Source organism: Hylobates moloch, unplaced genomic scaffold, assembly GCF_009828535.3.
Source record: "Hylobates moloch isolate HMO894 unplaced genomic scaffold, HMol_V3 SCAFFOLD_10, whole genome shotgun sequence".
NCBI lineage: Eukaryota > Metazoa > Chordata > Mammalia > Primates > Hylobatidae > Hylobates > Hylobates moloch.
The window spans coordinates 92,704,258-92,719,968 of NW_026652285.1; the positions used below are offsets into that span (position 1 = coordinate 92,704,258).

A 15,711-nucleotide genomic window follows, 5' to 3' on the forward strand; every position below is an offset into this window, starting at 1 on the left:
CCAGGTGTGAGCCACTGAGATTCTCCAGAGTTTCTCAATAGCAGAGTGCTCAGACTCCCTTCCTATAGGGATCAATCAGCTGGAAAGGAACAGACAAGCACTTTCTTCAGAGGAGAGGTTACTGTTGATCAAGGAAGAAATTTATAGCTTTGGTGACTTGGCTGGTAAAAGGGCAGACAACATTTATTACTCAACACCGTCTGGTAGATTCTAGCAGGTGATGGTTTGTCATTCAAAGTCCTGAGCCAGCACCTGCCACACAATTAAAAGCAGGAAAACAGGAAAGAAAAGAAGGAATCAGATACACTGAGCATCAACTTCTCTGTGCCAGGAACCACAGTAGGCATTTTCTCACACATTACATTTTACTATTCATTTGTTTAATCCTAAAATAGATATAATCAACCCCACTTTAGGGGAGTGAACATAAGTTTAACGAGTTTAAGCTGTTGGCTTAGAAGTTAGGCACTTGTAAGTGAAGCTGAGATTGCAACCCAAGTTGAGAACTATTTTCCGCTATTCCAAAGATGGCCACTGAAATTGCTACGTTTCTAGTGCCCGAGGCCAAGGCATCATCATCAAAATAGCTACCAGTTATTGCTCATTTATGATGTGTCAAGTATTATGCTAAGTGTCACTCCCTCTCTCAGATAAACCTAACAACTAATCGCTATTATTCTGATAAGAAATGGGCATACTATGGTTCGAAGAGGCAAATTTGCTGGTTCACACTTCAACAACTAGTAAGTAATGGAGCCAGGACTCCAAACCAGTTTGACTCGTGTTTCTGCCTTCAGGCTTCCTCCAACATAGGTCATTTAAACTGCACATTATTCTATAAAGACACCAACTCAAAACCTTCACACCTAATACACACACACACATATATAAAAATATTTTTTTTTAGGGCAAGAGGAGCTTTGGCCATTAGTAAAAAACATAGTACCTCAGATCTGTGGTCTTAGCCCTAACCAACCAGCCTGTAGAGACACTGTCTCCAAATGCCATGTTTTGATTCTGATTTACCAAGAGATGTTCTAAATGCTGTCACAATCTCATTTGGAGATATCCATCAATGAGTACATGTGCGAACTGGGAGGTTCAGGCTGAACTACCCTGAAATTAAACCCACTCCTGTCAAAGCACATGGGATTAGCCAGCTGGGTGACAGGTACGACTTTAATTAGATTTTTGGGCTTTAGCCAGCAAATGCATCCCCACAGAGCTAAGTGCCCAGGTACTGAAGCACACACTTGTCAGGGTAGCGGATGACAGGTCTCATAACAGATGAAAGCATTCTGAAATAGTCTGGGGAATATGGCTAAGGCAATGTCTAATATATGTTGCTTATAAAGGAGAACAAAAAAACCTTAGCTTGCTTCTCTCCCACACCCACCCTGAGTAGAATACCAAGCGCCTGAACCAGAGAGAGTGCACCTAAAATAAAAGATTTCTCTCACCCTTCACCAAACACACACATTCATGCACATGTGCACACTCACACACACTAAAAGGCGAGCCCAGGTCTCTGGGCTCTGACAATGTATCAAACTCAGACGTATGAAGGCAGAGATGTGAGGGTCCAACCAGCATCTCTGTTACCAACCTCAGGAGGAGGACACTTTAAACATCACAGTTAGGGCATAGACTTGGGAACACTGGGGTTTTTGTCTGTTTTTGCAAAGGTCTCCTGAGTTTCCTTGAAGGGATATGGGCCTCTTTGGCAGCAAGGAGGTATACTACAATACAGGGGACCTATCTGTGATCCTCACTTTTTGACCTTCATTGTAAATAAGATTCCCAAAGTAAAAACTAAAGCTTGTATTCACCAGAGCCTAACAATATCATTACAAGTACTCAATAAATGTGTTGAATAAATAAAAAACTGCAAATTACAACACATGCTGAGTCAACCGGCACTAGGTCACTGCAATCACAGGCAATTAAAACAAACAAACATGGAGAACTGACTCTCGGGGCTCAACTTCTCAGTGTTCATGCGCAATCAGACACAGTGAATTCATAAGCCTCTGATCCAAGCTCAATTTTCAGCAAAAGAACTGCCTCCCTACAAAATGCTAAAGAAGAGGCACAATGAGACAGGCAATAAATGTTGTTGGCATGAGCAAAGGATGGTTTGATCACATCCAAGAGTAATGGTTGGCTTACCATCAAAATTCAAGGAACGCTACAAAAACCAGGACTGCTTGATCTGGATCCTGTACATAGGCTTTAGGTCAGGGCTCATCTGTAAAACAGGGCTGCTGCATTTCCAGCTGATTTTGTAGTTCTTGTCCAAGAAAAGAGAATAATGGGAAACAGCTAGATATAGTCCCAGGGACTGAAAAGCTTCTACTTACAAGCTTAGTGACTTGGATAACATTGATCTGGCCCCATGCAGAATTGCTTTTGTTGAGTGGGGTATTGTTGAAGATGCTATAAACTGCTCAAAGTACTTTTTATAAAAGCCCACTAGAGGCAATTCTTTCCTTGGGCCTCAGTGCCAGCAAAAGCTGTCCTTTTACTTGACATGTTCATCTTACAGACACTGCAGACCTTGTAACTGATTTTCTCTTTTTGCTTTCCCTGCCAGGAGCTACCAGTTGAATTGTAAGTCCCCCTCTTTAGCACAGTGAAGGATATCACAACATGCTTTTTTTTTCTTTTTTGGGACAGTCTCGCTCCGTCGCCCAGGCTGAAGTGTAGTGGCATGACCTCGGCTCACTGAAATGTCTGCCTCTCAGGTTCAAGCGATTCTCCTGCCTCAGCCTCCCAAGTAGCTGGGACTACAGGCGTCTGCCACCACACCCAGCTAATTTTTGTATTTTTAGTCGATACAGGGTTTCACCATGTTGACCAGGCTGGTCTTCAACTCCTCACCTCAGGTGATCCACCAACCTCGGCCTCCCAAAGTGCTGGGATTACAGGCGTGAGCCACCGCGCCCAGCCACAATGTGCATTTTTATATACTCACTCTGGGCCAGGAGCAGTGGCTCACACCTATAATCCTAACACTTTGGGATGCCAAGGTAGAAGGATTGCCTGAGGCCAGGAATTCAAGACCAGTCTGGGCAACATAGCAAAACTCTTTCTCTACAATAATTTAACAAATTAGCCAGGTGTGGTAGTGCATGTCTGTAGTCCCAGCTACTCAGGAGGCTGAGTCAGGAGGATTACTTGAGCCTGAAGGTTTAAGGCTGCAGTGAGCTAGGATCATGCCACTACACAACAGCCTGAGTGACAGAGTGAGACCCTGTCTCAAATGAATTAATTAATTAAAATACTCACTCTGGTTCTATTTTGCTAGTCACTTTTATTTTTCCTGAACCCTAAAGCCTTTATTTTTAATTTCATTTAATCTTATGACTTTCTATAAACCTCTGCAAGTATTTATGAAACACAAAAAGGAACAAATTACAATGTTTACAGCTTCAATTAGCCAGAATACTTCAAGTTGGGTGTTCTTGAGAATGTATTATTCTGGTCTGTTGAAAAGCTGAAAATATACCTATCTTCCTTTCTGCCAAAAGCACAGTATTCTCAACATAATTACTGATGGTTTGGCATAGCAACAGCGTAGTATCTTAGCAAAGTCTTGAAATTAGATAGAGTCCACAGACTTGAATCCATGTCACATATATATATCACCTTCTACGTAAAGACAGCCGAGCAATGTAAATTCTGAGGCACAGATTAATCTGTAAAATGGGAAAAACATTTTCTATGCCCAAACCCAAGGCTGGGAGCATCACATGGGCACACAGGCAATCTTTGTAAACTGTAAAGTACAATCTACACCTGAGGATCATACCTGCTTTATTTCTACCACTCTGCATAGCAGTTTCCATTACCAAAGGGGACAATGAGGATTGAGCTGAATGTGAACTGAGAACAAGACCTGTGTTTTGGACACTGTTCTTACCAATGTTTTCTTTATCCTACCTGTGGGATGCAGCAAAGTTTGAGTAAACATGAGAGGGACTCAAAGCTGAACATCCTAGAGTCCTCGTGGATGAAGCATTGAATACGCACCAAGTCAAGCCCTAGAAGCTACACCTGAGCATCCCCATTACAGAGAAACAGGTTCCTTTTCTTTTTCCCCTATAACCCTGACCTCTCAGAGCCTGACTTACATGTTAAGGAAAAGCCTTTTCCCATCTTGTTTCCTGGCTTTCACTCAGCAATCCATCCTCTAGACATCCATCAGACTAGTCTTTCTAAACTGCAAATCTGATCCTGTCAATCCTCTGACTGGCATAGCCAACCCCTACCCCACCAGGGGCCCCTTGCCTACACCTCAAGTCCAGGCTCCCAAACTCTGCATCCAAGGCTCTCCACAAGCCAACTTCTCTCGGGTTAATCTCCTGACACATCCCTAGAGGAACCACCCTTTACTGCAGCCCCAAACTCTTCTTCCCCAAAATCACCATACCCTCTCCCACCTCTAAACCTTAGCCTTCTATACAAAACCCTCCTCTCCCTTGCCTATCTATTAACCTCTAGCTCAAACTTCAGAACCAGTTCAAAAGTTACTTTCCCCAGGAGCCTGCTCTGGTCCTGCAAGCCACTTCCTTTCTCTGTGCGCCTGTGGTTGTTTGTTCATGTCTCAATTATGGAATTTTCTCCTTGTCTAGTAGAGGGCTTGCACAAAATGTTCAATGTTACTGAATGTATGAATGGATTCCTTGCTTTTGCCAGGACAGAAACAGAGACCACTAAAAGGTCTAGGTTTTTCTGTCTGTTTCAATCCAAAAGCAACACCTGTGGCAGCTGGTGAGTGGGAGGCACTCCAGTTAAATAAGGAGCCTAGTTACCAGAAACAAGCTGGTAAGCTATGCAAGGCTAGTGTGTTATGCTCCACCTGTGCATTTATCCTAGCACCATAAGGCAAAGACATCACCCCACCATGTTTCCTCAGGCTCTGAGAAGGCCAGTACTCCCAAGACCTGGTGTAAAACAGTCATGTGAGATGGACACATCAAATTCTTAGACTATAAGCAAAAGTTAACTAGAGATACAACTGTGATGCAATATCTATGCAAAAAGAAGGAAACCATGGCCATATCATCTTGTTGGAAACATGTATGTAACTTGATGTGTAAAGGTAGTCATGAAGAGATGCCAGGAAACCTGAGTCACTGGCATGTTCACCTGAGGAGAGCATTTAGAGTATACAGCTGCTTTTGGTCTGCCCACTGCCCTGAAACAAAATACCACTTTCTCTAGGTACCTGCTCATCCCCTTCCAAACATGTGGTTCTAGGGGAGGCTGCCAATGATGTTATACACACACACACACACACACACACCCTTCTGCCAAGGCACAATGAGCATGTGACCCAAATTGGGATTCTCAGTACATCACCCGTCTGGCCATCCTGACAAGAAACCAGCCAGGGCAGCAAAGTATGGGAGTTCTTCTTCCTCTTCTGCAATAAATCAGGAAGTTGTGATCCCAGCATGGCTGGCAATGAGTCCAACCACTTGGAACTGGAGTATGGATGCAAGAAAAAGAAGCCAGCTCTGAGAGACAGAGTCTGGTCCTGGTAGTGTTCCAGTGCCCCTGTCCTTCCAGCAGTTTAGTTACACAAGGCAATCAAGCTCCCTTTCTGCCAAACTTAGTTCAAGCTAGGTTTCTACCACTCACGAGAAAGTCCTACCCATAGTATACTCACCCCAATCCCTGCCCTATTGCCATCATAGTCTCCTTCCATTCCTTGCCAAATACCTCCATATGAAGACATATACATGTTATGTAGGAATACATCTTTTTATCCACAGCAGCCCAAAATTCTTCTAGAAGCACCAGAGTTTACATAAATAAATTATGAAACCAACAAATAATGTCTAACAACAGAAGTATACCTAAGAAAATTACAGTATATACGTTTGAGGTAATGTTATACAGCAATTTCAAATGATTACAAAGACTAAGTTAGGATATAAAAAAACTACATATTACACATTATCGAGAGAGAGAGAGTGTGTGTGTGCGTGTGTGCGTGTGTGTATCACCCCCTCATCCTCGGTCATCCAAATTTTACCACACAAATATTATAATGGCAGTAGGGGATGAGGGATAATTGTTTTAAACTAAAAAAAAAAAAGGTCATCTAATAGTGAAGGATTTAAGAATTGACTATGAAACATGCAGCTCTATAAATGGACCCTCTGGCCAGCCTTTACCTCATGTATATAAAGTCACACTACTCAAATCTGACCCCTTTCATTCTCAAGTGTCAGCCCCTCCTAGAAGATTTCCCTGACTACCACATCACACAGGATCTTCTGCATTGAGTACAGGTTATATTAATTAACTGTGGATTTTTAAATTGTTTTGCATTTTGTCTTGTATAACATTTTCATCTCCCTTAGAAAAATAAAACTTTCAGGAGTTACGTATTGTAATTCCGTTAGTATCTAAGCCACATACATTTTGTGTTCAATAACATTGAATAAAGATGAGAAACAGGTCTTTTAATAACATGCAACAAACTAGTGCACTCTAACATTGCTGGTGGCAGCATAAAATGCACCAGCCTTTTGGACAATTTGGCAACATGATTAACCAGTATAAAATATTGGCCAGGTGCAGTGTCTCCCACCTGTAATCCCAGCACTTTCAGAGGCCAAGATGCGAAGATCACTGGAGACCAGGAATTTGAGACCAGCCTGGGCAACACAGCCAGACCCTGTCTCCACAAAAAATAAAAATTAAATTAGCTGGGCATGGGGGCATTCACCCGAAGTCCCAGCTACACAGGAGGGTGAGGCAGTAGGATCCCTTGAGCCCAGGAGTTTGAGGCTGCAGTGAGTTGTGAGCATGCCACCGCACTCCAGTCTAGGCAACACTGTGAAACTCTGTCCCAAAGAATATGTATGTACATATATACATAGGCACTATTTGACCCAGTAATCTCACTCCTCAAGATCTATCCTAGGGATTTCAAGAGAAAATACCCTTATGTCAAAAGATGTTCACTGTGGCGTTATTTAAATAGCCGAAATGTCCAACAAAGGAGATTATTAAGTAAATCATGTGAAATATATTCAGTGAAAGGGTATGCATCATAATTCAACATGATCGTTCTGGAGCCTACACCATGAGATGGTGCCTACGATAGACTAAGTGATCAAAGACAGAACAGTATTTAGCCCCTGATTAGACCAGAAGCCCAGGTGCACCAGGACTGACGATAGTACAGAAAATCAGTGAGAGTTACTTTGCTAGGGTAGTGGAATTATAGCTACCATTTTCTAATTTTTCTAGATTTCCTTTACTGATCCATTAATGTTTGTTAAAATTTTATTAAAATATACAAACAATTGCATTTCAATTCTTTATTCAGTGTTAACATTGGGATTTCAACTTCTGGATCCTGGTGTCCCTATCAGCAGCAGCCACCAGGGAACTAACCACTGGTACTCTTTTGAGTCCTCTACTCTAACGACTGCCTGGCCCAGGATCTCAGGCAGACAATTCAATTAACCTGCATGGCAATGATCACTCAGACCCAGACCCCAATCCTACCTGATTGCAACAAGGCTACGTATCTGGATGTGACTCTCAGGAGGGATTAAATTAAAAGACACTGAATATTTAAGTTTAAGTATAATTGAAATTTAATAGGTCTACCAAATTCAGAAAGGATTTTTAAATGCTAATACCCAATGCTAAATAGAGTACAGTCATAAAAAAGATCACCTAGAGAAACCTGGTATAATCTTTCTGTAGAACAATTTGAATATATCTATACAACAGTCCTTAAAATATTCATACTCTTTGGCCCAGTTATTATACCTCTATCAGGAACAATCGGTGAGGTGCGCATGGTGGCATGTGCCTATAATCCCAGCTACTCAGGAAACTGAGTTGGGAGGATCACTTGAGCCCAGGAGTTCAGGAACAGCCCGGGAAACAGAGTGAGACCCTATCTCAAAAAAAAACAACAGCTGGGCGCGGTAGCTCACGCTTGTAATCCCAGCACTTTGGGAGGCCGAGGCGGGCGGATCACGAGGTCAGGAGATCGAGACCACGGTGAAACCCCGTCTCTACTAAAAACACACACACAAAAAATTAGCCGGGCGTGGTGGCGGGTGCCTGTAGTCCCAGCTACTCGGAGAGGCTGAGGCAGGAGAATGGCGTGAACCCGGGAGGCAGAGCTTGCAGTGAGCCGAGATCGTGCCACTGCACTCCAGCCTGGGTGACAGAGCGAGACTCCATCTCCAAAAAAAAAAAAAAAACAACAAAGAATCAGTGGATAAGGATTTAAGTACAAGGATGTTTGCTGCAGAAGTCATAAGGCAAAAAAAAAAGTAAAATAATCTAAATGCCGTTCAAAAAAGAACTAGTTAAATAAACTGTAATACAACCAAGTGATGAAATATTACGCTGGCACAAAAAAAATTGTTTTTGAAGAACATTCATGACATGGCAACAAACCAGAGAGAGAACATTAAACTTAAAAAAGCACGATACAAAACTGTATTTTCAACTTGATAACAACTCTGTGTGTGTGTGTGTGTGTGTGTGTGTGTGTGTGTGAGAGAGAGAGAGAGAGAAGGAGAATAAAAGGAATGAAATACCAAATAGATCAAATGAAGCTGGTCATTTCTAGGTACTGAGATAAGAAGTGAAATATTTTCTTAAGTCTTCTGTACTGAATATCACCCTACAACCAGACACAGCCACATAGCCCCAAAAGCACTGTCCACTGTGTCAAAAGGGCAAGGCAGTACTCACACGGATGGTGCAGTCTCCTTTGCTCTTCTCTCGATGGGCTTCCTCCAGGTCCTTCTGTAGTCTCTCCCTCTCCTGCTGCAAGTCACTCAGCTCCTGGGTGATCTTCTTAATGCTTCTACGCAGTCTGTGGTTCTCTGTACTCTTGGTGAGGTTTTGTGAGCGCGGCTCAGCCGAAAGGGCTTCCTTTCCTGATAGAGTAGCCTCATAGTCTTCAGACCCCTAGAAGAGAAGGCAGAGAAGCAAGATGAGCTAATTTTCATACCTCATGAAACAAACCAAGAAACCTGGGCTCTTTTTCGCCTTGGGGGAAAAAAAGAAAAGAAAAAGATTAACACAGATAACATTCAGAAACCAAAGAAAAAATACTAGGAAGATTTTGGAATAACATAAGATAATGTTTCTTATGATGTGGATGTTAAGGAAGAAAAGGCTATGGTTGTATGAAAGAAGTATTTTCTTAAAGGACCAGAAAAAAAGCACAAATTCTCAGCTGGGCACGGTGGCTCACACCCGTAATCCCAGCACTTTGGGAGGCCGAGGCGGATGGATCATGAGGTCAGGAGTTCAAGACCAGCCTGGCCAACACAGTGAAACCCCGTCTCTACTAAAAATAAAAAAATTAGCTGGGCGTGGTGGTGGGTGCCTGTAGTCCCAGCTACTCAGGAAGGTTGAGGCAGAGAACTGCAAGAACCCGGAGGTGGAGGTTGCAGTGAGCCCAGATCGTACCACTGCACTCCAGCCTGGGTGACAGAGCGAGACTCCATCTCAAAAAAAAAAAAAAAAAAGAAAGAAAGAAAAAAGAAAGAAAAGCACAAATGTTCACAGTAACTGTCTTTAGTTGGGTGGAACTATAGTTAATTTTTTTTCATCATAACTCTGTATTTTCAAATGTTCTAAGGTAAGTGAGCATGTTACTTTAATAATGGTTTAAAAAACAATTTAAGTCATTTTTAAACGGTAGAAAATGAAGACCTTCATTTGAAAATGTGAAAGTTGTCAGAATCAGAATGGAGTCATTTGTGTTTAAAAAAATAAAAATAAAACAAAAAAAAAAAAACCTTGACAAATAGATTCGGGTATATGAAGACAGATTACTCAGGCATAAATGCCTCAGAACAAAAACCATCACAAAAGACTCTGTAAAAACCACAACCTTGCACAAAGGCCACTGCAATCCTACACAAAAAATACTTCTGCAAGGACATCTGCCCAGCAACTGCCCATCCAACCTAGGACTGGTGTCATTCTTGTTATTGATCCGTGTAGCCAAGGACAAGTATCTCAATACGGTTATGTAATTCTCCTTTTTCTTTAAAAATCTTTGTCTTCCTTAACCTCCCTAAATATGCACATAGCTATGGCACATGTATTCCCACTGCCATGTCCTATTCCTGAATAAGTATCATTTTCTTTTTGAGAGATTCTCTCTGTTATTTAGGTTGACAAAAAGCAGAGATATATCTAAGCACTTGCAAGGTTCATCCACATCAGAATGGCTCAAACCCAGATTCATTTGGAGAAAAAAAAAAGGTGGTCAGCATGCTAGTTCAATGGCCAGCCTGAGAGACTGTAATTTCAGCAAAGTCCATGGGCAAAATAAGTCGAGAATATGTGGTATTTCCTTAATACACAGTTAACTAAAGAAAATACATATGATTATCAAATATATACACACCTGTGAAATGGGAAGTAATGGCCTCTATTTTTTTAATTATTATTTTTTCCTTCTTTTTTTTCTGAAAGCTGGTTTACCAGCATTCTACTAAACATAGCATATATACAGAAAGGTACACAAATCATCAGTGTATAGCTCAACAAATGTTCACAAACTGAATACACTCATATCAAGAAACACATCCTTGGTCAGGCATAGTGGCTCACTGCCTGTAATCCCAACACTTTGGGAGGAATGGTCTCTATTTTCATATGGTCGTTGTTAAGATTAAATATGATACACAGGCTGGGCGTGGTGGCTCACACCTGTAATCCCAGCACTTTGGGAGGCTGAAGGGGGTAAATCAACTGAAGTCAGGAGTTCGAGACCAGGCTGACCAATATGGTGAAACCCTCATCTCTACCAAAAATACAAAAATTACCCGGGCATGGTGGCATGTGCCTGTAGTCCCAGCTACCCAGGAGCCTGAGACAGGAGAATTGCTTGAACCCAGGAGGCAAAGGTTGCAGTAAGCCAAGATTACGCCACTGCACTCCAGTCTGGGCGACAGAGCGAGACTCCATTTCAAAAAAAATAGATAGATAGATAGATAGATAGATATATCATATATCACATATATGAGCTATATCACATGATACATCTCATATGTCATGATATATATCATATATGTATCATGTGATATATCTCATGATATATCTCATGATATGTATCATATATGTATCATATGATATATCTCATGAGATGTATCATATATGTATCATGTGATATATCTCGATATATCTCGAGATGTATCATATGTATCATGTGATATATCTCATATGAGATACCTCTCATATATCGTGATATATCTCATATGATATTTCTCATATGAGCTGTATCTCATATATCATATATCTCATATGAGCTGTATCTCATATATCATGAGATATACCATGAGATGTATCTCATATATATCATATGATATATAAAGTGCCATTTCAGTGGGTATAACATGAGAAATCTAGCTCCACTTTTCCTTTACCTGCTCCATTATCTTTCATTCCCAATCAAAAAATAATACAGGTTCCACAAACCAAAAGCTATATATAATAACACTATTAACCAAGAATTTGAAAAACAGACCAAAGTACTCTGTTTTTGTCCAAATACCACCTAAGGGTGAGCTAACAACATTTACTGTGCCCAGGCACACTTTATTTAAACCTTGGGTGATTATCTAGATTTTGCAATGCACAAACAGGCTGGAAGAGCTCAAATATCTTGCCCAAGGTTACAGTTAGTGATATGGTTTGGCTGTGTCCCCACGCTAATCTCATCCTGAATTGTAGCTCCCATAATTCCCACATGTCATGGGAGGGACCTGGTGGGAGGTAACCGAATCATGGGGGCAGGTTTTTCCCATGTTTTTCTCATGACAGTGAATAAGTCTCACAAGTTCTGATGGTTTTATAAAGGGCAGTTCCCCTGCACATGCTCTCTTGCCTGTGTCATGTAACATGTGTCTTTGCTCCTCCTTCGCCTTCCACCATGATTGTGAGGCCTCCCCAGCCATACAGAACTGTGAGTCCATTAAACCTCTTTTTCTTTGTAAATTCCCAGTCTCGGGTATGTCTTTATTAGCAGCATGAGAATGTACTAATACAGTTAGCAAGAGCAGAGTCAAGATTCAAATCCATGTCCCACTCCATGTTCTTCCCAGTAAAAATAATGTTACCTCCATATAATGGACTATACTCAATTGTTTAAAAAGATTGAGTAGCACAGAGCTAAATATGCACACCCCCCCATACACAAACAAATGAATGCATGTCAACTGCTAAAAATCTGAATAAGGTCAAAGGACTGCACTAATGTCAATGTCCTGGCAGTGACATTACATCACAATTATGCAAGATGTTACCTTTGGGAGAACTGGGTAAAGACTATAAAGAATTGTATATGAAAATCCACAATTATCTCAAAATAAAAATTAAAAAAAGACTTGGTAGGTCTATACACACTGCCATGGCAAGAATGTCAAATTTTAAAAAATGGTCATGGAAAAAAATACATATTATGATCCTATTTAATTTTTTAAAGTGTGTATGTATAATGCATAAATATGCATTAGAGTCGAGGCACAGGGTCAAGGCAAGAGGTGAGTTTACTGATGATTTCTATCAACCTCTCACTACTACTCTAAGTACTTTATAAATTTCCTACAATGTGCATTTTTACTTTAATAGCTGGGAGGATGCCGTTTCCAATTTGAAAGTTTTTTTTAAAATGAGTATGGAGGTAGCAGCAGCCAGCCCACACTATCACCTTCACAGTGAAACCAGGGATTAGAATTCACACCTCTGTGCTTCTGAACTTTGGCAATCACTTCAAGAGTTTAAATATCACCTGCTGTTGCTTCAGTGTCAGGCTTGATGCCAACCCTGTGAACGCTGGCTATTTAACTCATGCTGCAATTGGCTCAAATCACATGATATCCCAAAAAGACCCCAACACATGGGGAAAAAATGCATTTACAAGTATCTGTGCACCATTCAAACTATGTATACCTCACAATGAGATAGCCAATATAGGTGTATTGTGTGCATTTACTCACACACAATCAGAGGAGTGGAGAGAACACAGGCTTTGAAGACAGACTTGAGTTCAAGTCCTGCAAATACTTGCCGGTTTATAAATCTGCTACCTCCTTGGGCAAGGATTAAATGAGGGTTCTCTGAAAAGCCAACCTGACATGTATAACCTGAAGAGTTACAACAGTTCCTGATTTCTGTGTGCTGCAAGATAAGAAACTTGACCAACACTGTACACTGTAAGGCCTCAAAACTCATTCTTAAAGTCTTTTGACTAAGACTGGGGTTATTAAGTTAAATGTATGTAATAAATCGGGGTAACATTTAAATGTATAAGATTCCTTTCTTCCCTTTAAGGCCCGTCATAACAAGTAAAATATCACAATGTTTATACCGGTCTCTCTGGCTATCAGCAGCCAACAGATTTTTTCCCAAGCAATGGAAAACATAATTTTCCTAAGAATTCAGCTTCTGAAGCTTGTTATTTTCTAGGCAAGGAAAAAGAGAAACAGTCTAAAGTGTAATCTTAGCTCCATTTCATCAACCACTGTCAAAACGGTGAGAGAAGGCAAGTCTGAGATTCCAGAAGCAAAGATTTGTCTATGTTCCTAGCGTACCATGATTTAAACCAAATTACTTCAATTATTCTTATTGTGAACTACAGCTCTGCAAAAGATAAGGCATGGGATATGAATCTTGGGAATCAGTCTTAAATCAGATTTAACTTCTAACTTCTACGTTACAACCAAAAGCAACATCAGTGCAAGGGGTGGGAGGAGGAAGCTTTAGGCAGTATGGACTTACTTTGATGATGAAACTTTATTGATTTATTAAGTTATTAGTGATAGGTATAAGCTGTATAGGAAAACGAGAAACATGAGAAGAAACACTTTAAAATAATTTAAAATGCGAAATTAAAATGAGGAAGAAAGAGGGGCTGACCAGCAGGAGTCCTTGTAGTACAACATTGGGGGGCGGAGGGAGGAGGGAAAAGGCAGGTCAAAAACATCAAGGTCTGGAAAAGAAACCTGGAAAAGAGCAGCTGGGACCAAAGCAGTCAGGTGAGGGAGATACGGGATGACAGTAAAAGCACAGTCTTTGGAGTCAGATTGGCTCTGGAGTCAATCCCAGCTCTATTACTTACCAGTTCTGGGACCCTGAGCAAGTTACTAGAAACTTAACTTGGATTTCCTCAGCAGTTTTAAAAAAAAAAAAAAAAAGGATATTAATAGTACTTACTTCATAGAGCTGCTGTGCAGTTAACTAAGATAATCTATGGGGAGCACTTAGCAGGCCTTGGCACATAGTATGTGTTCAATAAATGTCTCTTGGTATTATTAGCAATTACCACACTAAAATTTTGGCTCTGCCACTTGCTAACTGTGTGACAGTGAATAAGCTACACACCCTCCTGAGCCTCAAAACCTCACAAATACGGCCGGGCGCAGTGGTTAACTCCTATAATTCCAGCACTTTGGAAGGCCGAGGCGGGTGGATCACTTGAGGTTAGGAGTTCGAGACCAGCCTGGCCAACATGGTGAAACCCCGGCTCAAGTAAAAATACAAAAATTAGCCAGGCATGGTGGTGGGCTGTAATGCCAGCTACTCAGGATGCTGATGCAGGAAAACTGCCTGAACCCAGGAGGCGGAGGTTGCAGTGAGCACAGATTGCGTCACTGCACTCAAGCCTCAGCGACAGAGGGAGACTCCGTCTTAAAAAAAAAAAAAAAAAAAAAAAAAAAATTTAAAAAAAAAAAAAAAAAAAAAAAAAAAAAATTTACAAACACAAGAGGGATGATGATTACCTTTCCCACAGGCTGGTGAAGATTAAATGAGATAATCCACATATCTTGCATTATTACTTAGCACAGAGCACACTCAGCACTCCTAACTGTAGAGGTATTTATCATTATCATATTGAGGAGGGGGCTGGAAAAGCTCCCAAATCTGGTAGAGAATTTCCCTTTAATTAGACTGAGCAAATTCTATCACTGAAGACCACCCACAGTTTTCCTTATTAAAATCACCCAAGTTCTTTCAGCTGCAAAGTCCTCACCTCACCAGGGGTCAGGATCAAAGAGACAGCCACTTAAGCCAAGTGAACAGTTACCTGGAATTCCTGGGTCTGTGCTTTCTGCAGGGCCTCTCTGGCTTTAGCAAAGGCAGCACTGAGCTTTTCAATTTCAGAGTTAAGTTCTTCAACCTGGGGAAAAATAACGAATACCAGCCAAGTATGTAACTGGGCTCTCCTCTCTGCACAGCCCACATGCTTCTCCTGCTCAATTGTGTCGTGCTTATAATCAAGGGCTTTGTAGTCAGAAGAGATCCGAGTGGGATTTCCAGTTTAGCTGTTTACTAGCTGGATAATTCCAGGCAAGGTACTTGACATCTTTGAGACTCCATCTCCTCAACTGTAAAATGAGGATACCACCACTCACCCAGCTATTGTGTTGTTAGGGTTAAATGAGGTAATATGCATCGGTGTTAAAATAATGCCTGGCTCATACTGTTACTATTATTATTGTCCGTATAGATGACCTACCCAACTACCTAGCCTGGGTATTCCCCAAATTCCTCATCCTCCAGTGACTTTCTCCTACACCCCGGAACTGGCCATGAACCACCATGGCCACACCCTGGACTCTGCCAGCACCCAGAGCGGCTCCAACACCAGTGTCCTGACACACTGAAGGCCTCTGATCTCAGTTGGGCCTAGAACTCCCC

The 15,711-nt window shown here is 41.3% G+C and overlaps 1 protein-coding gene across 4 annotated transcripts in view; it reads right to left on the reverse strand.

The window, feature by feature from the left end:
• The window catches only part of CDK5RAP2 (CDK5 regulatory subunit associated protein 2), a 185,636-nt gene that overhangs the window by 114,763 nt on the left and 55,162 nt on the right, over positions 1-15,711 (reverse strand). For all 4 annotated transcript variants that reach the window (XM_032164988.2, XM_032164987.2, XM_032164990.2 and 1 more), the window contains exons 11-12: positions 15,098-15,190; positions 8,743-8,961 (exon numbers count right to left, since the gene is read on the reverse strand). In XM_032164988.2, the coding sequence (XP_032020879.1) occupies positions 8,743-8,961; positions 15,098-15,190 (312 nt within the window). The remainder of the gene's footprint in view (positions 1-8,742; positions 8,962-15,097; positions 15,191-15,711) is intronic.